Raw genomic sequence first — 23,448 nt, 5'->3', positions numbered from 1 at the left:
GCATATATTGGTGGAGGCTGTGTGGATATGCATGGGTACAGTCTGCATGAAAATGTTTTTTTTATACTGGTATATATATTGTAGGCAAAAGGCATGAAAATGTTTTGGAAAAAGCTCCTGCACATAGTTGGTGACTTGCATCGACTGGATTTATTTCATGTTCTACCATATAAACCAGATTGCAAACTGTTTTTTTACCAATTTTTTTCACAAAAAGTGGGGAAACCTCACTCATTAACACCCTTAGTTATTTCGGGTTTCCTCGCTACGCTCTGTCGCTCATGCATATTCGAGCCAGACATTTACACCACTAACCATCGCATATTCATCTCCCGAATGGGAGAGCTTAGGCCATTTCTATTTGAGCAACAGCTTTCTTTCTCCTGTTCCAGCCCTGCTTGTGTCCTTTGGGCCCAGGTACATTTTGGTTCTTGTAGTTCTCTGAACAGTGTTGCTTTCCAGGAACTATTATCCATCCCAAGTGTCGAAGTTTGATGCTTTCTGGCCGCTGTAATATCAAGGCCGACCTGGAAGAGATGTGAAAGAGACTTGGGCCAGGACAGGGGCTAATAAGCATTGTGTCATAGAAAGAGGCACACATGTGCATATACAGCTCAAGGCCTACCAGGAAGCCAGGGACAGGTGTCTGCTTTATCTCCCCCACAGCACCTCAGGGTTAGGTGTGGCTCTCACGTTGCCGTGGTATGCAACCTACCTCAGGTTGAAAGGAGGTCCTTGGCTTCCCTGGACCGGGTCATACACATACTCCAATCACAGCACCAAAAATAGTAATAAATGTATCTAGTCCGGGAATGAATTTAAGAATATAGCACTTACATTGCCAACACAGGACAAAACAGAGGTTATAGTCGCTGAAGTTGCCATTCCACAAGAAGTGAGGCAAAGAGAGCGATTGTGCTGCGAGCAATGTGCAGCTGACCATATCGTGGCAAAGGGCACATCGAATGTCAAGCGTGATTACACATTTCTGCATGAACATTAAATCCACACTGGAGGTATCAGAGACAGAAGACTTAGGTTATTGTTTGCTTGAATTCTAAACACAAGGGACGATGAATCCCCATTACTCATTGACAACTGGGGAACTCAACATAGACAAACAACAACAAGCTGGTGTCCCTTGAGGACTAATGGGCATACCCCAATTTCCAAACATAACGATGGGTAAACCAGCAATCAAGTTCCTGCTTGAAGATTATAGATTCTGCAAAAAACATATAACCGACTCATTCATTTAATATTATGTATTTATTTTCCGGGGGCGTGGCCAGCTAGCCATGCAGTAGGACGCGTCTTCTGGAGCTGCTCCTAATGATCTGTGATCGATCCGTGAAAACACATGCTTTAACTAACTAACGGCGCCTATGAATGGAGGCGGGGGCGTCCGAGCGTATGCTCCGCAATACAGGGATATTAAACAGCTGAGAGGAAACCCATTCGCAGCTCAAAGTAACATTGTTTGCCGCGACCGCTCCGGGTGACGGCGACACAAGATGGCGGAGAACAAAGGACTCGAATTCTACGACCTGTGAGTTGGCCGGTGAGGAACCGATTCAGGGTTTCTGTAGGGCGCTGCCGGCTGCGAGTGAGGACGCGCTCGCATTGCAGAGCCGGCAGCCCCGGAGCAATACTAATTTTGTGTATGCAGTGACAGCGGAGCGAAGGGGTTGTGAGCTGCGGCGGCGGGCGTTCGCTTGAGGCAGAGTTTTGTAAGCAGCGTTCGCCAATTGGATGCGCTGCGAGTGGTGGCGGCGGGCATCCACTTGAAGCAAGCAGTGATTGTGGAGCGGAGGGGCTGTGAGCGGCGGCGGCGGGCGCCTGCTTGAGGCGGAGCCTCTCAGGCGGCTACGATCGTGGCAGCGGGAGCCTTCCGGGGCTCCGTGAGGTCACGGAGCGGCCGGTGAGGACCGCTGCTTGGGTCCCTGCTGCGGCTGGCGGCGAGGGCACCGAACACTAGAGACATACGATTCCTGCCTGAATCGATGTACTCGCACTGCTTCCAGCCGGTATACGGCCTGGCTGGAGCGGAGGCGGGAGTAACATTGTTGCACCCCTCTGGGTACTACGGTTGAGGAGATGCTTTGCCCACACGAATAGTCAAATAACACATGTGAGTGTTCAGGGCGAAATAATAAATAATAAATTGATTACCCACACGGAAAGAAATAATAAACACCCCTGGGGTGCAGTGGCTTGAGACTATAACCAGCATGATCAGCATATGGAACCTACGAAGTGACAGCTAGAGTCTGAGTCCCTGTGAGGGGATGTGCACGACAGGGAAGATTTACCCAAGTTGCAGGAGGCATAGTCAATGATGCACAGATCACCCAGAACCTGACAGCATAGTGGCCATATAAATTGTAAAAGTGGCCCCTGGGACGCTGTGAGACCCTTAATACGTGGGAGGATACAACCCGCTCGGAATAAGGGCTACTCTACGGCGATCACCCCACGTTTCGGAAGACGCAGTAGCGCAAATCGACACAGGGTAGCAGGATTGTTACACTGGAGCTTTGGCAACCTGGGGTGCAGGACACAGGCTTCAAAATGGCGGCGCGAGGGATCGCTAGTAAAAGCAAGAATAAGCAAGCCACAATGGACACATATGCTAAAACACGGCATTCTCCCGCTACCACAGTGTCCATAAACCCCGTGACACCAGCGAGTAATGCGGCAACGGAAAATCATCACATATTAGCTGCTATCACGGAACTAAAAGACTCATGGGGGGGTAGCAATGTCAGACCTACGCTCTTCATTGGAGGCTAAAATAGATGCGGTAGGCATAGAGGTCACCCTGCTGAGACAAGATGTCAGGGGTCTGGCAGAACGGACAAGCAACCTGGAAAGTGCGGTAAAGACCAACACGGACACCAGCTCCAGCAACGTAAGGGAGATCCACGTGCTCAAACAACAGGTAGCTAATTTGGAGTCTCGCGCGGAGGAAGCGGAAGGGAGAGCGAGAAGGAACAACATTCGCCTGGTGGGCCTGCCGGAGGGAGAGGAGGTACGGGACCCGATGGACTATGTCGAGAACTTATTTTTACAGGAAATCTGAGCCGAAAAACTCTCGCAAGGATTTGTAGTGGAACGTGCGCACAGAGCTCTCAAGAGGAAACCGCGAGCGGGGGCCCCTCCCCGTGCCATAATCGCCAAAATATTGAACTATAAAGAACGCGAGAAGATACTGGAGTACTTCTGAAAGGGTGGTACAATCGAAAGAGCTTCAAGCACCATCACGGCGTATCCATATTACACAATGCTGGTCCAGAGACAACGGTACAGCTACGTGGCTATCAAGAGGAGACTATGCTGGGCTGGTATACAATATATGCATCTATACCCAGCTAAACTGAAGGTGGTGCACAAGAGTAAAATGTTCTTTTTTGACACTCCAGAAGAAGCAACTACATGGCTGGATTTGCAGGGTTGTCCGGAAGGAGATACGGAGGAAGCCCGAGAGGAACACGATAAGTGACTGGGACATTGTATACACTTTATCGTGGTGTAAGAAGGGCGCCCTGAGGGTGGTTGGTTTGTTGGTTTGTTAGTTAAGAACGGTGATTAATGGGTGTGGCAAAATGATGCGGATTTTCTGTAAATTGTCGCCAATGCAACGTATTTCAAGGACTTGAATATAGTAGCGCGTGTACATACGCAAACTGTGCGGCAATGTGTAGTTAGCTATAAGCGCCGTAGGAGCGGCGGGGCGACAGCATCCTACCCCCGATCTATAGTTGTAGTAGCAGTAGGTGTGCCATTAGGGCGACCTCGCCCTGCGGTGCTTCGAGTACAGGCGAGAGCCAGAAAGAGCTAGATGCGGGGGAGTGTCACGCTCACCTGATTCCCACGGAGGCGCAGGTCTGGCTTCGAGTGCTGATGCTTCTTCTATGGTGAAGCGCAGGACTCTGAAGATGGACTCACTGGCTCGCAGGAATATTCCCCTGTGCGTGAAAAGGGAGTATTACCTACTGACGGAATAATGCTCAAGCCTCCCACTCCCTTCCAGCCCTCCACGATACCCTTCCTCGATTGCCCGTGAAGTCTCACCTTAGGGTCTGGAAGGATGAGTTCTCCATCCTGCTTCTGATGCAGGGGCGCGTTGAAACCCAGTTACTTCACTGGATTGAGGTTTGATGGGAGTTCAAATAAGCTCGACTATTCAGGTAAGGCGCTGTAAGAGTTCTGTAGCAAGTTCAAAAGTTCAAGCCTTATAATAATGTTCATTGTCTTATTGCAGCAAGCGCTAATCGCTTATGTCTTTTTTCCCCTTAGGGGCTGGGGTTCGGAATGCCGGAGATATGGCGCCGACCCGAAGTGAAACGTGCAGTTCCAGTAAATGACAGGTAAGTTCTGGATGAGGGTTCGGGTAATGTCTTTGCATTCGCTCATTCAATGTCTTTGTCTTTTTTCCCCCATAGGGGCCGGGGTCCGGAATGCCAGGAAGCGGCAGGACCCGAAATGAAATAGGAATGACCCAACAGTTAAGTCTTAGAAGGAAATTGAGCTTTTCCTATTCCCTTCCTTCTCTCACCTTGTGTTCTTGTCTTTTTCTCTCTAGGCTCTGGGAAGTGGCTGCGGATCCGGATGATCGCTGCTGAAGATGGAGGTGCCCAGGAAAGGTGCAGCGATCGAAGCGAAATGCTTTTAAAATGAGGTCTTCCCTTTCAGGATCGTCGGTGTGAAGTCTCCGTGATGCAGCTTTAGCAGGTAAGGTCTTCTTTCTCTCCAATTCTCCCTTAGCAGGTGACCCAGGATGCTGACAGGCGTGGGTGAAGTCCAGATGCAGGAGCTGACACGGTGAGCATCCAGCTGCGAGGAGCAGAACACCGCGAAGCGTGAGTTGCTGATCGGGCGTGGTTTAAATAGCTTTGGAAGAAGTTCCAGGTATGTATCCTTCCCCGACCACACCCAGGGGAAAGTAAGTCCACAGGTAAAGTAGTTCCATTCAGGCCTCAAGAGGGCCTGGATGTAGCAGCATGGTCTGCATCAGGTAAGTGCACCTTAAAACACTTTAACACATGTCTAGCTTTATGAACCTGGCGCCTAAGGCGCCAGGACAGGGGTCCAACATGAGCCTGGCGCCTCAGGCGCCAGGACTGTGTCCAAAGGGCCGCAGCTTGGGCCCGCTGGCACTTCCCTGGGGGAAATGATGCCTGCCTCTGGGGTTGCTGGGTCGGACCTGGCTCCTTGGAGGTAGGCATCATGACAGGGAGCCTGAGATCCAGGGATGGTACTGGGCAACAGTTGTTGTTGGGCACGGGATGGGTGGCGGGTGGGGGGGGGAGCGGGAAGTTTGGGGCGGTTTTGGTTAAGGGGTGCTTTAAATGTGATATGAGTCTGTATAGATTGAATTGGAATTCAGTGCCAGGTTGCACACTGCACCTGTGGGAGGAGGGATGGAATTCGAAGAGGCCATGGGAGACCTTAAAATAGTTACATGGAACGTACAGGGGCTCAACAGTTATTTAAAGAGGAACAAAGTTATGCTGTACTTACGTAGGCAAAAGATAGATATCGCACTGCTGCAAGAAACTCACCTTACACGGGAGAGGATGGATAAGATTGCTGGGAAGTGGAAGGGAGTGTTGGTGGGCTCATCATACTCTGCTTATGCGAGGGGAGTGCTTATCTGGGTGGCGCCACATGTCCTTTTTCAGCGACTGCAAGTGGTAGCTGAGACAGATGGGAGGATGGTTATACTGAGGGGACTGGTGGAAAATAGGGAGATGAGCATAGTCAATACGTACGCCCCGAAACCAGAACACAGCGGCGTATATGAGAACATTATGCACTAATCTGAGCGCATGTGTGGGAAGCGTGATGGTCTGGGAAGGGGACTTAAATTGCGTACTGAACCCGAGGGTGGACAGATTGGATAGGAAGATGGATAGACCGGCCCCTGCTGCCAAAGCGTTGCAGACATTGCTGAGTGAATTTGGCCTGGAGGATGCATGGAGAGTGAGACACCCCCAGGAAAGGCAATACTCACATTATTCTGCCCCACAACAGTTATCCACGAGGTTGGATTAGGTCTTCATTTCACCTGAAATGATAGCGGAGATTACAGCTAGGGTCCTTTCGGACCACTCGCCCCTGATTCTCGAATGGCAATACCAGCCCCCGAGAGCGAGGATCCCGACATGGCGTCTACGTGCGGAAGCATTGAGAGATCCCTTCTTTAGGGAGGACTTGAGGGAGGAGATTGTAAATTACTTTGAAACAAATACTGGGAGTGTGGACTCTGCGGGAACACTATGGGAGGCCTTCAAAGTTTTGATGAGGGGAGTAGCCATAGCAAAATCTAAGGGTCTACAAGGTGGGATCTTAGCTGAACTACAGGAGACGGAGGAGAAACTGGAAGAGGCTTTAAGGGGCGAAGATGATACAGCAGAGAAGTTAGAATTGACACTCGGGCTACAGCAAAAATGTGCAGAATATTGGGACAGATTGTGTAACCTCAATTATAAAAAATATATAGAGAGACAGCACGCGGGAGGGGATAAACCGGGGAGACTTTTGGTGTGGTTATATAAGAGTGAAACCCCCAGAGTCACAATCAGGACTATAGAGAGGGAAGACGGTAGCGTAGTAGACACCCAGGAGGGGGTTAATCAAACATTTGTGGACTATTATATGGCGTTATACGGGGACGATGGTGAGGGTAGTCGCGCTACGATGGTAGAAACGCTGGAGGACATAGGGTTGCCAAAAATAAGCGAGGAAGAGAGAGAGGAACTAGATGCACCTATTACCTTAAAAGAACTAGGGGAGGTGGGTGAGGCAGTTGCATACTAGCAAAACCCCAGGGACAGATGGATTCCCAAGTGAGTTTTATAAAGTATATATGGAAGAGGTCCTTCCCCCGCTGCTAGAAATGTTAAACGAAGCGTTCGAGACAGGAAGCTTACCAGAGTCACTGAGAGAGGCCATCATAACACCGCTCCCCAAACCTAATAAGCCTGGGCACAGCTGCGGCTCCTATAGACCCTTGTCGATGTTGAATCAAGACAGTAAGATATTGACTGCTGTCTTATCAAATAGACTGAAGAAGGTTATTGGCAAACTAATACACCCGTATGAAACGGGCTATGTCCCAAATAGAAATATTACCAATATCCACAGACTCCTCCAAAGAATTATTGAGAACGGTAGCGAAAGTGATGATGAAATGGCAATTTTGTCTTTGGACGCAATTAAGGCCTTTGATTCAGTTAAATGGCCATGGCTGCTCACGGCCCTGGAGGGCTACGGGTTAGGGCCTGGATAAGTAAGGTGGGCAAAAATGTTATATAGCGAACCGCTGGCTAGGGTTAAGACAGGATCTGGGATATCGGGAAGGTGGCAGCTCAGCAGGGGCACCAGGCAGGGATGCCCGTGGTCTCCAATGCGCTACATATTGGCCCTGGAACCTCTAGCAATATACCTGAGACAGCAATATGACACCATAGGCATTGAGGTGAAAGAGGAGCGACATTTGATCTCTCTATACGCAGATGACATGCTACTGCACTTGCGATATCCAGATGAAAATCTCCAGTACATGCTGGAAGTGATGGATAGATACGCTGAGTTGTCTGGTATAGCGGTGAACCCCCAGACGTCCAGCATGTTCCCACTAGGGGGGTACATAGGGATTCCACCAGAGAGATTGCCTGTATTGCAAGTGCCATGGGCGGGCAGCACATTCCGGTACTTGGGGATAAATATATACCACACTGTGGAAGAGGAGCATAGGTGCAACACAGAAGTAGCCATTAAAAAAAATTGAGAAGTGCATGCAATTCTGGGAAAAGCTACCCTTAGCAATGATGGGGCGGGAGCAATGCTAAAGATGGCGGTTCTGCCAAGGCTTTTACACTACTTTGCAAATATACCGTACCTGATTCCTAAGAAGTTCTTCACCAAATTGAACAGCATGTGTAGGCACTTCTTGTGGCATGGCACGCGGAATAGAGTGGCGTTATGGAAGCTACAAAATTTCCATGACAAAGGAGGGATAATTGCCTAACTATGAGGTATATTACGTGGCAAGCCAGTTGCAATATGTCGCCAAATGGCTATCTGACGAGGAGACCTCAGAATCTAGGCTGTTTGGGCGCGACTGTGCACCATTTTACTTGAAAGATGATGTGGGTACCCAGGGTGGAAATGATGGGGCGCCCTAAAATGATGCTACTAGGGTGGAAGATGTGGCATAGGGCATGCCAGATGATGGAGAACCCGTTCCCATGCTCTCCGCAGGTACCATTGGTTGCACTGACAGGGGCAGATACACAGCTACGTATGATAATCAGGAACCACTGGGAACCGGTTGGGGTGGCAACAATGGGTGACATTTGGCGGGAGGGCTCTAGTATTACCTTTGAGCGGCTGCGAGAAGAAACTGGGTTGCACGAGGGCCAGTATATTACAGATCATAGAATGGTTCAGAGAATTAAAAAAACATGGCCTGAAACTGTGTTGGAGGAGGAATCAGATGCCACCATAGACACGATATACGACATAGCGGAAGGGGGCCATGAGATTTCCAGAATATATGAAATGTTGATGTTTAAAGTGGGGAAGGAGCTTACGCAGTTAAGATTAGATTGGGAAACAGAAGTTGGAGCCCTGATGGAGGACGGGATGTGGGAACGGGCGCAGGGGTATCATAAGAAAGTATCTAGAAACGCGAGACTGAAACAGATTCAACTGTATATAACACAGAGCATATACGACACCTTGGAGGATATCGAGATTTGGGAGCGCAGGACGGCAAGCATGCCCCAAGTGTGATGAAGAGAACGCGGGCATGGTGCATATGTTCTGGTCATGCCCGGTTATAGAACGCTTTTGGAGGGAAGTGAAAGGGAAACTGGAAAAAAAAGGGGGTCAAGATTGTAGTGGACACAGTGTGGGCCTGCCTGCTGGGGGAGGGCGGGGGGGGGAAGAGTTCCCAAGATCACAGAAGCTCAAGCATGTGAGTAAACTGAGGGATCTGGCTTATGTGCTTGCAAAAAAGGAGAATTGCCATGGGATGGAAGACATGCCACATGCCAAATGTGGAGGTGTGGTGGAGAGATTTGCAAAAATGGGCGGAAGCGAAAACCATGGTATGGCAAGAAGCGTGTAACACAGGGGGGAGGAGGAGACCGAGTCCCTGATGGCCTGGAAATTATTGATAGCCGAGCTGTTTGGGTCAATAGGAGTCCCGGCAGGACCTGAAGGAAGGGAGACTGTACCACAGGATGCTGAAACAGAATGTTCTAAGTAATAGACTCGTTAAGGGGGGGTGGGAGAAGGGAAGCAGTGGCCAGAAGTTCAAAAAAGTGTAATGAAACTGTTGATCTATGCACTGCCTGTTTGGTTTGTATTGATTGGTTGTGTTTATAAATCAATAAAATGTTTTTTTTTTTAAATGCATTTATTTTCCAACACAATTGGTTGAATATAAAGTGCATGTGCGCTAATATAACAACTTCACTCGCATTACTTTCTTAACTAACATCACTATCACTCATTCAACTTCAATCATACCTATAATCACTCCTATAAAAAAGTGCTAGTGTTATACTACAATATTGGCAAATATACAGTGCTCTCACTCCACATATATTGACCACATTTTGGATCAATGAATGTGGAGTGAGAGAATGACCACATGTTTTGATAAATGTATGTGGGTTGAATAAGTAATCCACATATTGCCTCAATCAATGTTTGATGAATTTATAGCACTTTATATATTTGTCAATATTGTAGTATAGCACTAGGAGGATCATTAGTTTTGGGAAGGTTTTTGAGCAAATGATCACCAAGGTCAGGTACATTGGGTCAGTATTATGCAAGTATTTGTAAACCAGCGTAGCCAATTAAAATTTGATCCTGGCCTCCTCTGGTAACCAAAGTAAACGGCAAAGAATTGGTGTAAACACAGTCTCTTGTTCACTATTTAGGCTACACAATTTTGCATAGCTTGGAGTCGTTGAAACAAATATGTAGGGGCTGCCATGTAGATAGCATTGGCGCAGTCAAGCTTAGTGCCAACAATAACCATGGAGAGTATGCCAAGGTGTTCCTCTGCTAAACATGGATTAACCACTCGAAATAGCCTGATGTAGTAGCAAAGAATAAGAACAAGGATGTGTGTATGAAGGGTCATGGTAAGTGAAAGGTCAAGCGTCACACCAAGACTTTATTTTCTGGGCGAAGAAGAGGGGCTGAGACTCTAGAATCATAGCAATGATCAAGGCTGGATTAGATCTTCCTTATGTTTGTGGATGGATATGAACCATCAGGGTTTTGTTACTATCAAGACTCAACTAGTTCTCATTCAATTATCTGTAATATGTGTGGGAAGAAGGTATCCATTAGAACAGCTCTTAAAAAAAAAAAAAGAAAAGAATGTCAGTCCTCATGTGGAAAAAGATCCCAAGGGAGTGAACGTTCATGTTAAAACCTTCCATCGATCCTACGCATAGCGATATTCTGTGAAGTAAAATACAGTCAGACTAAAAAAGGGCCAAACCTGTTGCGGAAAATTTTAATAGCCTAGAAGACAAACCTTACCTTTCATTTTCACAGGTGATTTGTTCCACTTTCAATCTCATCTCACCCATCTGGGCCTGCACGTGCAAAAGACAAAATACAGTCATTTTATATACAGGAATAAAACCACTTAAAACTAAACTCAAAACTTCCCTAGTGGATTTTTTTGCGAGATTTCTTTCTTGATCACAAAAACCATTTAAATCCATCTCCTGACTGCTTCAACCTAGAAGCAGTCCATGTAAATTGCCATTGGCAAATCTCAACCAAACCAAGGGGTAGCACCATTAGGTGTGCATTGCAGACCCTCCCCTTTGAGTTGACCTGTGCTTTTCCTTCTATTAGGCGTTCAAACCACAACGTGTTGAGATCATACCAATGGTGAGTGGCGCTATACAAATGCCATTAGCATAACATATCAATGGTGTCCATGTTGCCGGGGTTAGGCCGGTGGCAGAAGCTATGTCTCTATATTTTAGTGCAAGGGGAAGCAAGAGGTCAGAAACATAAATTGCAGGCGCTCACTCTAGGGCGGCCTCTTGACTGTGTTCACATTATCCAAGTCAGCACACAGTTTTGAATTCTTAAGTAACTAATTAGTGGGGTTTATGATAAGGGGTTTCAGGTTTACAGCTTCAACTAAAAAGGGGTTTGCATTTTTCTACTGCTGACCAATTGTCAATCCGATGGACTCCATATCTGTAGAGAAATAAAGGTGTTCAAATCTAAACCCAGTGTCTTGAGTGTTCTGGTGGTTTCTCATAGACCGATCTCTCACTCACTGCATGTTTGTTACCCTCACATTTTATTTGACATTTTTAAAGAGCGCAAACAAGGCAACACTGCATCGGAGCACTTTACAAATATACATATATAATAAATATCCATACACAAATATTTACATAAAATATAAAACAATACAAAAGTACTATAATCAGATCTGATAACAATACAAATGAGTCATAATACTGCAATTAATTAAAAACAGACTTCCATAGCCATGTTTCCAACACTTTCTGAAATTTCAAATCATGAATAAATGCTGATTGGGAGGAACAGCATGATACAGCCTGTAAGTGATCAAGAGTAAGACTCGGACACAGTTGGGAAAACCCTACATGTTCCTATGTCTATGAGGGGGTTTCCCTGCCTTAACAAAACTAATGAACGTATGGGTCAGGATGTTAAACCAAAGAGTTTCCTCTCCCCTGTGTCCAAAAACCCTAAACTGACCCTTACACGCTAAACTCAAAACAACGTTTACAAGGGATTTCTGTAAGCTATACACTTGTAGCTTTCTTTCAAATTTCCAAACAAAGTTCTAAGGTGCAGAAAACAAAAAGGACCCAACGTTCCACGAGAGGAAGAGCTCGTCCCTTCCCCTATGTTTCGTCTGGTCTTTCACTGTCTGTCTGGTACTTCTGGAAAAAAGGTCAAATAATGTTGCACTATTTCAAAGGGCTCTTCCCTTGTGTCTCTTTCTTTATACAATATTTCACATCACAGTTTCAAGGGGGACGACTTATCCTTTGAGTTTGTCTACTTATTATGCTTCCAGAGTTTTAAGGAAAATAACTATTTTCCCTTTGTTCCTTCTGTTTTCTACCATCTAATATATTAATACAGCACAAGGTTATTCCAGGGGGGATAAGCCTTCTCTTGAGTCTCTTTTAAACACACAATTCTCTTGAATCTTCAGTTTATCTCACTTCATATCTCAATTAACCTTAAAGGGGCATAGTTCTTCCCTTTTGCTTTCGATGTTACTTTTTTACCCCTAGTGTAATCTCCTGCCAGGGAATAGCGACTATCATCGATCCTTAAAAGGGGTATGGGTCTGCCCTTTTGCACTCGTTCCCACTGTTCCACGGTTTCAGGTTTACTGCTCTTCTTACTCCTGGTTTACTCTCCTGCCAGGATATCACAGTTCTGTTTCTTGAGTGCGGGTCCCAGACTTGTACAGTGCCTGGTTTACTCTCCTGCCAGAGCTTTATATACTTTCATGGGCGTGAGTCCCAGACCCACTGTTTGCCTGGTTCCCTATCCTGCCAGGGTTTTTCCATTCTCCACTCACTCCTTATTTCATTGAAGAAATAATGCATTTCCAGCATTGGATCCCTGACACTTTTTCAGCAATATTCTTATTGGTATTAACTCTTCTCTTCACATATTGGGTCACCAACCCTTTCCTAACACTGTTTGTATTTGCATCAATCTCTCTTTCCAAGTTTTGGGTCACCAACCCTTTCTTTTTTTATTAGCATTTATGGTTATAACAAACACCCCTCTCCCCATCCCCGCAGGCCCTCCCTACCGCTCCCTCCCCGCGGGACAGGTGCCACTTTTCTTGCTTAGTCTTTAGATTAATTCTTGGTATTCCGGGTCTCATCTTTAAAATAAGTGTAGTAATCGTGTTCCTTGTGGATGCCAGTTAACACGAATAGCTTTCTTAAGGAAGTCCAAAACCATGTGCCGATCTTCCTTAAAGTTTTTCTGTTCTCCTTGAACCACATAGGTTATCCATTCCAAAGAGATGTAATGCCAAATCTTAGCCAGCCATTCCTGTTCTGTGTGCATCAGTGATTTCTTCCATCTCTGAGCTACTAAAGCTAATGCCGACACACTCAATATCATACGCCTTTCTCTGAGACTTCAATACGAAAACCTCCAAAACATCACCCAACATTGTCTCGTACTCTCTGCGTATTCTAGACTCAAATATTTCTTTGTCACGTTAATACAATTCCAGAATGGTTTTAGGACGGGGCAATCCCACCATATGTGCCTCCATGTTCGCACTTTCCTTGCAACCCCTCCAACATTTCCTGGACATTTTAGGGTAGAATTTCTGTAGTGACTCGGGCGTCAGGTGCCACTGTACCATAACGTTAACCCACATTTCTCGAATTTGAAGTGCTCTCATAAGTTTCGGTATTCTCTGCCACACTTCTTGCCATTGCTCGTCCGGTATAGGGTCAATTAAGACTTTTTCCCATGGTTTCATATACCCCCAGTGCCGGTGCATTGTCAAAAAATCTGTAAGTAGCTCAGAGTGCTCGGACCATATTGAGGTCCCCCGAGTTTGTCATTAACTATTTTTCAAAGGGGGTAAAGTCCCTTAACGCTGCCTGTTTATTTCCCCTTGCCAATAGCCAATGTCTCAATTGTGAATATCTAAACCTTTCCATTTCAGACGAGTCAAATGCCTGTTTACTTTGTTGAAATGTCTTAATCTCTTGGCCCTATATCACCCATCTTCTGGCACCCCACCTCTTCCCAGCATCTAAAAGTACCCTGCTCTAACCCAGGTGCGAATTGCAGGTTAGGAAATAGTGTAGCAAACGAAAAGAGGAACGTTGTTATACCCCCCCACCCCCACTGTACTACCTTGTCCCATATGTCACCCATCAACGCCGTTATTTTGCTCTTGTACATGTTAAGGCGTTGAGCAACCTTCGGACACCAGAGAACTTCTCCTAAGGGCCTACCGACCACTGCTTGATCCATCCGTACTCATTTTCCCTTTAGTTCCCCCAAACTAGTCCTGTATTATCCGCAGTTGAGCCGCTTGATAATAGATTGTGACATTTGGGGCCCCATTCTTCCTCTCGCGACGGGTGCTGTCAAACCCCTCAAGTTACCCTTGGTCTTTTCCTGTTCCATATGAAATTCCTCACAACCCTATTCAGTTTTTTGAAAAACGACGAAAGTACAGCTATTGGCAAGGTTTGGAAATAATATAACACCCTTGGGAGGACAACCATTTTAATTACATTGATTGTGCCTGTCCACGAGATTATTAGTGGAATATGCTCCTCCAACCACTTTTTGATGGAATCCAATAACATTGGGTAATTAGCCTGTTATATAGACTCCATGGAGTGTTATTTTCACTCCCAAATATTTCAATCCTTTAAATGTCCTCTGATACGGACCCAAATCTACAGGCCCTTCCGTGGAGGGAGCTCCCCCTTGTATAACCATGATTTCCGATTTGCGAGTATTGATCTTCAATCGCTCTACTTCTCTAAACGTATTAAGTTCTGTAGTCAATTCGTGTGGGGAGTCAACCAAGTCTGTTGCTGTGACAAGTAAGTCATCGGAAAATGTCATCACCTTATGTTCCATACCTACGAACAGTATCCCCTTAATGTACTTCTCGTTCCGGATCTTTTGTGGTTCCAAATGTATTGCGTACAGGAGTGGGGACAAAGGACATCCTTGTGTCGTGCCACAAGATACTTTAATTCCCTGTGAGATATACCCATTAATAGGCAATCAAAGTACCGGAGTCTGATAATTAGCCCGAACCAAGCGCATAAATCTAGGGCCAAACCCCATAGCCTCAATAGTACGGAACAAAAAGGACCACTCCACACGCTTTCAGCATCCAGAGCCAATCATTTACTTTCTCAAGCAAATGACTCACCCTTCGTATATTATCAAAAGTTTGTCTTGCCTTAACAAAACCCGATTGATCAGGGTGAATAAGTTCAGGTGTTACATTTTCCATTCGTAGTGCTAATATTGTCATAACTATTTGTGAGTCAATATTGATGAGAGCAATGTGTCGGTATGACCCACACTCCGTTTTATCATTGTTAGGCTTAGGAAATGGCACCACCATAGCCTCTTCCTTTGGTGGTGTAATACATCCTGTCTTGATAAAAGAATTAAAATGGGAAGTTAAGTGGGGCGTGGTATGGAGTGCTGGCAATGCGGACGCTTCACTAAGAGCTCTGTGCAGGCCCCGAGCCAACAGCGAGATTTATGTGGGATGGAGCCGTAGCAGCATACCAGGAGCAGCGACTGAAGAAGCGGTATGCTTGGGGAGCAGGTCGCTCGAGTTAGGGGCGAAATCGGCACCTACAAGTGCCATTAGCACCGAAAGGAGACTGAGCCCATCCCCCCACCAGCGGTTCATAAGATGGCAGCTGCTGTATGAGGCGTGAAAAGAGTCTCAGACTCTCTTCACTCTGTATTTTAGCATGTTGGTGCTAGACCGCACCCACATGCTGCGTGGCCGCAGGAAACCCACGACAACTGCCCTTCCCAGATGTAATTACCTGGGTCCATTTCTTCTCCACAAAGCAAGACATTATGTCCAGAAGCCATATACACGGAGATCTAACTTACCAAGGGGGTGCCAGTTAAAAACCCTGGTCTCGACAGGAAGACAAGAAGACTACAGCATAAATGGCAACCGATGAACCCAGCTCCTTCTTGCTCAAGAAATAAGACAGACCCTCCAGAGGCCCCCCCACCTCATCAGAAACTCAGCTTTGTTAGATGCCTGAATGCACCCAGCAAACGCAAGTCGATCCTGCGATGCCTCAGTGACCTATCGGGCTCAGTGATCTTCCTTCAAGAGACCCATCTGGTCCCAACTGATTTTCACCGCCTATGGAAAAGAGCCTTCCCAAAATAATATTTGGCAACCAGTGGCTCCAAAAAAGGGGGCACAGCAATTCTACTGGCTAAAAGTGTCCCATTCACAGAACTGGAAGTCCTCAAGAGTCCCGAAGGCTGCTACATCACTGTTAAAGGCAAGCTGGTTGGCCAACTCTACACCTTGATCTCAGTCTACGGCCCCAATGAAAAACAAGAAGACTTCTGCACAGACTTGAAAACAAATCTCCTTTCGTTCCTCGAAGGCCACATAATGATGGGAGGGGATTTCAACAGTGTCCCAGACCTGTTGATTGACAAGTCTCACCAGCCAGCGCCAAAAAAACTTTAAAAATCGCCCTGGGTCTGCTTCCCCTCTTTAAAGCCATGGGAGTTGTGGACACCTGGAGAGTCTTACACCCAGGCATAAAAGACTTCTCCTACTCACATGTACCTTGCACCTCCTCGCGTATCGACCTACTGTTAGCTAGCCCACAACTTCTCTCCTACACGGATGGGCGCAAAAATAATCTGACCACGCGCCAGTGATCCTAACGTCTCGAGTTTACAACCCGGACCCTCCCGCAAAACTGCGATGGTCCCTATATGACCCGCTACTGAAGTACATGTCGCTTCGAGATACACTAACCAAAGCCATGCGCAACTACTTTACAGAAAATCTCGGCGACACGTCAGTCGCCACGAGATGGGAAGCAATGAAAGCGGTTACGAGAGGGGGAACCAATAGCCCATACAGCAGCGTACCATAAGCATCGTTCAAAAATACGAGAAGCGCTAGAAAAAGACATAGCGGTAGCAGAGACAATCCACAAGAAGGGCTTTTCGCCCAAAGCAGCCCGGGCCCTACGAACCGCTTGCAGCAAGCTCGAAGCACATCACGCAGCAGAAACAGCCCAAGCCCTCAATAGGACTAAACAATGCTACTATGCCAACGGCAAAAAAGCCAACAAATTCCTGGTCAGGAAATTGGCGAAAGCCCACACACGAAACCATATTACAGGCCTGAAGGACGCTAAAGGGCAACTCAATACGCTGAAGAAGCCAAGTTGCATATAGCAACAGCACACCTAATGAACAGCATGACCACCACCTCACGGTCAACAGAGCAGCAGAAACAATACTTTGCGAAGGCCACACTCCCTCGCCTCTCAGAAACTGACAGACAAGCCCTTGACCTACCAATCTCAAATGAGGAGGTAACCTCCCTTATAAGCCTACAAACAGAACTCTTCAACTCCTTCCGAGAGACGGGCACAATCGCCCCTTCTATGCAAGAGTCGACCACCATCCTACTGTTAAAGCCTGGAAAGGACCCGAGAGACTGTGCCTCGTACAGACCTATCTCGCTTCTAAACATAGATGCGAACATATACTCCAAGGTCCTGGCGAACAGATTAGCAAAGACTCTACCTGAGCTTATTGATGCAGATCAAACATGATTTATAATAGGCAGAAGCACTGGGGACAACATTAGGCGGGCACTCAATCTAGTAGAAGTGATCTCGATGGAACACAACGAAATGGCACTGCTATCCCTGGATGCAACTAAAGCATTCGACAAAGTAGATTGGTCATTCATGAGCTTAGTCCTTGAGGCGTTCTGCTTTGGCCCGCTCTTTCGAAACATGATACTGGCCAATTACAGAGCCCCAAGGACAACCCTTAAAATGAACCAGGGACTATTGACCACAATCACGCTCTCATGTGGGACAAGGCAGGGATGCCCTCTCTCCACATTAATCTTTGTCCTAATAATGGAGCCTTTCGCCCAAAGAAACAACCCTACCATCAAAGGGCATAAAAGGCGTACAATACAAGGTGTCCCTCTACGCAGACGACGTAATGCTCTTGCTTATGAACTACCACTCATCCCTAGCTGAACTGAATCTATTTGAACGAGTGGAAGGCCTCTCCATCAATTACGCTAAATCAAGGGCCTTGGCGTTAGGTATGTCTGACAACACAATAAAAGATCTCTGCCAAACATGCCCACTGGAATGGAGCACGAAAGCAATAAAGTATCTAGGGATACAAAGCATGCCAACCCCTAAAGGCCTATACGCTGTATATCCTATTTAGCCTATTTAGCTACTTGGAGACGGACCTCAACAGATGGGCGAGCCAAGAAATATAATTACTAGGAAGAATCACAGCTTGCAAAATGAACCTCCTGCCTAGATTCCTATATATCTGCTCGGCCCTGCAAGTAGAGGTCCCGTTGAAACCACTCCAGCACCTACAAAAACAGATCTCCCGATTGATATGGAAGAAAGGCACGGCTCGAATCCCGCTGGAAGTGATGACAGGAGCGGCCAAATGGGGTGGGATGGGAGTTCCAAGCCTCCGCAATTATTATGCGCTGCACAACTAACAAACATCCTGGCATGATCCGCGCCCACCCACCCCCCAAAATGGACAATCATAGAACAAGCCAGATAGCCCCCCCCCCGCTATGGAATCCAATAACATTGGGTAATTAGCCTGTTATATAGACTCCATGGAGTGTTATTTTCATTCCCAAATATTTCAATCCTTTAAATGTCCTCTGATACGGACCCAAATCTACAGGCCCTTCCGTGGCGGGAGCTCCCCCTTGAATAACCATGATTTCCGATTTGCGAGTATTGATCTTCAATCGATCTACTTCTCTAAACGTATTAAGTTCTGTAGTCAATTCCGATAGGGAGTCAATCAAGTCTGTTGCTGTGACAAGTAAGTCATCAGCAAATGTCATCACCTTATGTTCCATACCTACGAACAGTAGGCTCGCTACTGCACATCTCGGCAACTGCACGCAGACACTGGCCAACCATCCTCTCCTCTACCAAAACATCCTGGAGAATCTGTGATTGGGCACTGCGAAAGAAGGGAATCCCTAGAGGGCTGAGCCCAAACTCGCCAGTCTTCAAAAATCCAGACTTCTCCCCGGGTTTAACAGCAGCTAACTTCAGGAACTGGAAACAGGGTGGAGGGGTCTGCAGACAAACTTGCAGCTATACGAAAATAATACGCCGTTAACCTTTGAGGAATGCAAAACTAAATTTGCTCTACTACAAACAGATAGGTTCACATATGCACAAATTCACCATTGGATATCCCAGCCACGTGAAGCCACTAGAGCGCCTCATCCCATAGAACTATTGCTCCAGGAAGGCTCCGGGAGAGGTCTAATCGAGGCTATATAAACTACTACAGAAGGATATGCTGGACACATGCCCTCTGTACATGGCCCAATGGGAAACAGACCTGGGCCACCCAATAGAAGACCAGACCTGGATTGACATCTGGTCTAGGAATAGTACAGCCACCAGATGTGTTACAAACAAGGAATGCACACTTAAACTGCTCTACTGATGGTAATACCCTCCGGAATGCCTACACCACTTCAAGAGCTCCCTAGACCCCAAGTGCTGGAGACAATGTGGCGCACGAGGAACTTACTTTTACATGTGGTGGGACCGCCCAGTGGCGCGGAAATTCTGGAAAGCAGTGCTCCAGACCATAGAATCCATCATGCACTGTAGTTTGCCAATGGACCCAGAGGTTATCTTGCTGGGAACCCCGCAAACAGACTGTTATCCGAGGAAAGGACCAATGGCGAGGTTGCTGATGCAACTCCTTCTGGTGGCGAAAATCACCCTAGCCCGAAGGTGGAAAATTCCCAAAGGCCCCATACTACCGCTCTGGTGGACGAAGGTCTGGGACATCCTGGTAGCAGAAATGGTCACAGCAGCGAAAGAAAGAGCACTGTATTGCTTTACAGACTGCTGGGCCCCCATTCTGGAATTGAACCAGGAGTTCCTGGCACTCACCTTCCAACCGCGACTAGCGGGCTGTTCCTGCACCCTCTTAAACCGCTGGCCTATACCCAGAGACAAGCAGGCACGAAGGTGCGAGACCTGGGAAAAAGAAAAGACAACAAGGAACTTTAATGGGAACTGGCTGAGCTAATTAACTGTGATAAAGCTTTGACACTGTCTTGCCGTACTATTATGTATGCAACTGTTGCAACTGCTTTTAAATAAACTTGTTAAAAAAAGGGGGGACGGGAGTGAGTTAATATCGGAGCTAGCGAATCTACGCAAGTTTTCTAGAATAGTGCCGGGAAACCATCCGGCCCAGAAGCCTTGAGCACTAACTGTTTTGCGTACTTCCTCCATCGTAATCTCCCCTTCCAGTTCCTCCCTTTGCCCAGAATCTCGACTAAATGGCATTGCCTCAAGTATGTTTCTTGCGGCAGTTCATCTGGTATATCTGAAGTATAAACCTTGGAGTAATAGTCTGTAAATCTTTGTATTATATCTTCCGTTACGGTGCTATAAGTATCTGAACCTGCTTTAATACAGAGGATGGCACTTGCTTCCTCCTTTTGCACTTGCTGCTTCAGCATACGTTCTGCCTTTATATAATAGCGCTGCTTCAGAAGTAATAAAAAGACTTCTCAGCCGGTTTAGTTTGCAACAAATCCAATTGTCCCCTAATGTGTCTATATTCCCTCCGTAAGGTCACACCCCTATTTGATTCCATTCTGCTCATTACTCCCTTTAATTGTAAATCTAAGTCCCTTTGCGTTAACGTAAGTTGTCTTTCTCGCTGAACCTTTATTGCAATTGGTTCGCACCACATCGTCGCCTTAAAAGGCATCCCACAGTGTCTGTTCCTGCATTCCTGGCGTCTTATTGGTTGCGAAAAACTCCCCAATTGTACCCCATACCTAAGCCCAACAAATGTGTTGGGAATTTACAGCACCAGAGGCCTGAGCGGGGAAGATCCACATGGATTTCTATTGATAATGGAGCGCGATCTGATAAATTGGTCCCAATTCAATTTTACATACTAGCCCCTACAGAGTGGTTGATACCCATATATAGTTCATCCGTAAAAAGGACCGGTGGATTTGGGAATAAAACATATATACTTTAGTCCCCTTCTGAATTTCTTGCCAAGAGTCCACCACAGCTAGTCGGGTCATACTTACAGAAGTTTTGCAATGTGCCCTTATGAGAGAGATCGGCTGTTGTACTCCTATCCACCTTCGGATCACATGCTAAATTAAAATCTCCTGTTATAATTTGGCCTATTAATAGCGCCTGGAGGAGTCTATCCTGTCCCACATTAGAGGTGTATAGTGTGACTATCTGAAGTCTTATAGTTCCCAACTGTATACGAATGAAAATATATCTACCCTCTTTGTCAACTTCAGACGCAACTATCTGGAGTACCTTCATTCCCTTGAACGCTAGGAGGAAGTCTGCCATCTTCCCTTTGTTGTTAGATTGTAATATATGCGGATAGCCCTTAAGCCTTAATTTGTGGCCATCTTTCTTGGCTATATGAGTCTCCTGAAAAGCCACCATATCCGTTTTACCCCACCTTAACCATTCCTCTACTTTACTTCTTTTAACCTGCGAGTTCAAACCCCTAACATTCAATGACAACAGATGAAGCCCGCTTTTACCCCACCCTCCATGTAAATTTTGACACAAAATGTTCCCACCTGGTAGCTGCCCCCCCCCCCCCTCCTCCTTCCCCCAACTAGCCCCTGCTGCCCTCTTGCCCCATCCCCAGCCCCTACTGGCTGGACTCAACCCAACTCTCCCATGCAACAAACCATGGGGGTTGAATTGCATTACTCGGCTGGTAATAACTTGTGCAGGTCTACTACGACCCATAAAACCCCTCCCCCACCATTTAAAGTGCCAGAATCATCTCACACTGACCATATCGCCCATAAAACCATAATCCACCACCCCAGGGGTATGTGCTCATCTTCGTCCAACCTGCAGCCCACCAACCCGTCCCCTCTCAGAGCAGAAGGAACCATCTACCTATTAATCTTCGTACACATATCATATTGTTGATGGTCCCTCAGGTCCATTTGAAGGCTTCTTTCTCGACTGTGGTCCTATAACTGTTCTCTATTCCCCGTATTTCTTTTGTGTCTTTCGGCAGGCCTGGTCACTCAATCCTCCATTTAGAAAAAAAAACGAAACCTTCCTTGCAGGTAGTGACATGTTGTTTGCGTCCCTCCAGCACGAACAACAATCCAAAGGGAAATGTCCATCTGTATTTTACTTGAGCCTGCAGTAGGGCTCTGACAACTGGACCCATCAATCTCCTTTTTACCAGCGTAACCTGCGCTAGGTTTTAATACAGCTAAATTTCCACACCATTCACTTTAACAGCGCTAGCCTTTCTAGCCACCTGCAGAAGCGCCTCTTTTTGTCCATACCGTTGAACAGCTGAAATAGCGGTAACATCCCGAGGTCAGGCACCCAATTCCCTTCTTGGACCTATTCCGATGAATGCAATCAAGGGGCACCTCTTCCCCCACCTCTAGCAGGTCAGCAAACACATGTTGTATCGTGTTCTTTATATCGCAATCAGCTATGCTCTCGGGAAGCCCTTAAATTCTAATGTTCAATCTCCTCGAGCGATTTGAGATCTTCAGTCTGACTCTTCAAATTATGCGTGGCTGTTGCAAGTTGTTCAGTCAGGGTATCGATCTTGCGGGTATCTTCTACCAGTTCCTGTATGACATTTTCTGCAGAGTCCAATCTTCCCCTAATTCTGTTATTTCAAGGGTCACCTCCTGGAGGGATTGAGCCAGTGCAGTTCTAATTGAACTCAGCCAGGACTGTATAGTCTCTGTAATTTGATCACTGAAGTCTTTAAAACATTGTTGAAATATCTTTTGGGGGGCGTGGCTAAGTGAGCCATGGGGTAGACGTGTTCTCCGGGAGGCTCCTGCTGATCTGGGATTGATCCCATCTACAAACACGTTAAAGGTGCTTGAAATCCCCGCAATTGAAAGCAGATGCTTGTGAAGGCACACGGCACACTGCATGAGAAGCGCGAGCATAATGAGCAAGAAAAACGCACATAACGGGGGGCTTCTAAGAAACGAGGACTAGCAGCCGACGAGGCCAAAATGGCGGATCGCCTTAACAAAGGGATCTAAAAACAAAATGCCCGCCGTATCATCACTTTCCCCAGAACCAAGATGCGGCCAAGCTGAAGGCGGAAGACGCACTTCATGATACACGAAGGAGTGGAGACCTGATGCATGGGGATTGGATGCAAGCAATCGTGAGGAAGGCATCTGAAAAATAAAGAAGGGGCTGACGGGCGAGTGGCCGCTGAGCCGGACGAGCAGAAGAACAAGTTACTCTTACCTGGTAATGTTTTTTCGATGGGATGCTGCTTCGGAAAATCTTTCGGCGTCTGATCGATGACGTCGATATGCCGCCCTCGAGGACCTCCTCCGACGGCCGACGTCACTGGATGTTATAAGTAGGACGCACGACGCCTGTAGCCTCAGTTGTAGTTTTTTTCCCCAAAACGTGTGGCACCAGTCTTCTGCCAGTCTGACCACACAAAGCCTTGCGGAAACGTAAGCTGCAATCGCATAAGAAATTCTGTAGTGGCGAAGGCAGGGAGGGAGCGATATGGAATACGTTGTCGGACCATCCCATCGAAAGAACG

At 46.8% G+C, this 23,448-nt stretch overlaps 1 protein-coding gene across 3 annotated transcripts in view; it reads right to left on the bottom strand.

The window, feature by feature from the left end:
- The window catches only part of SCLT1 (sodium channel and clathrin linker 1), a 1,687,870-nt gene that overhangs the window by 1,492,077 nt on the left and 172,345 nt on the right, over positions 1 to 23,448 (bottom strand). For all 3 annotated transcript variants that reach the window (XM_069631056.1, XM_069631057.1, XM_069631058.1), the window contains exon 6: positions 10,576 to 10,631. In XM_069631056.1, coding sequence (XP_069487157.1) covers positions 10,576 to 10,631 — 56 coding nt within the window. The remainder of the gene's footprint in view (positions 1 to 10,575; positions 10,632 to 23,448) is intronic.

Source organism: Ambystoma mexicanum, chromosome 6q (assembly GCF_040938575.1).
Source record: "Ambystoma mexicanum isolate Mex_15411 chromosome 6q, UKY_AmexF1_1, whole genome shotgun sequence".
Lineage (NCBI taxonomy): Eukaryota > Metazoa > Chordata > Amphibia > Caudata > Ambystomatidae > Ambystoma > Ambystoma mexicanum.
The sequence above is the reverse complement of the archived record's forward strand: the minus strand, read 5'-3'. Positions and strand labels throughout refer to the sequence as shown.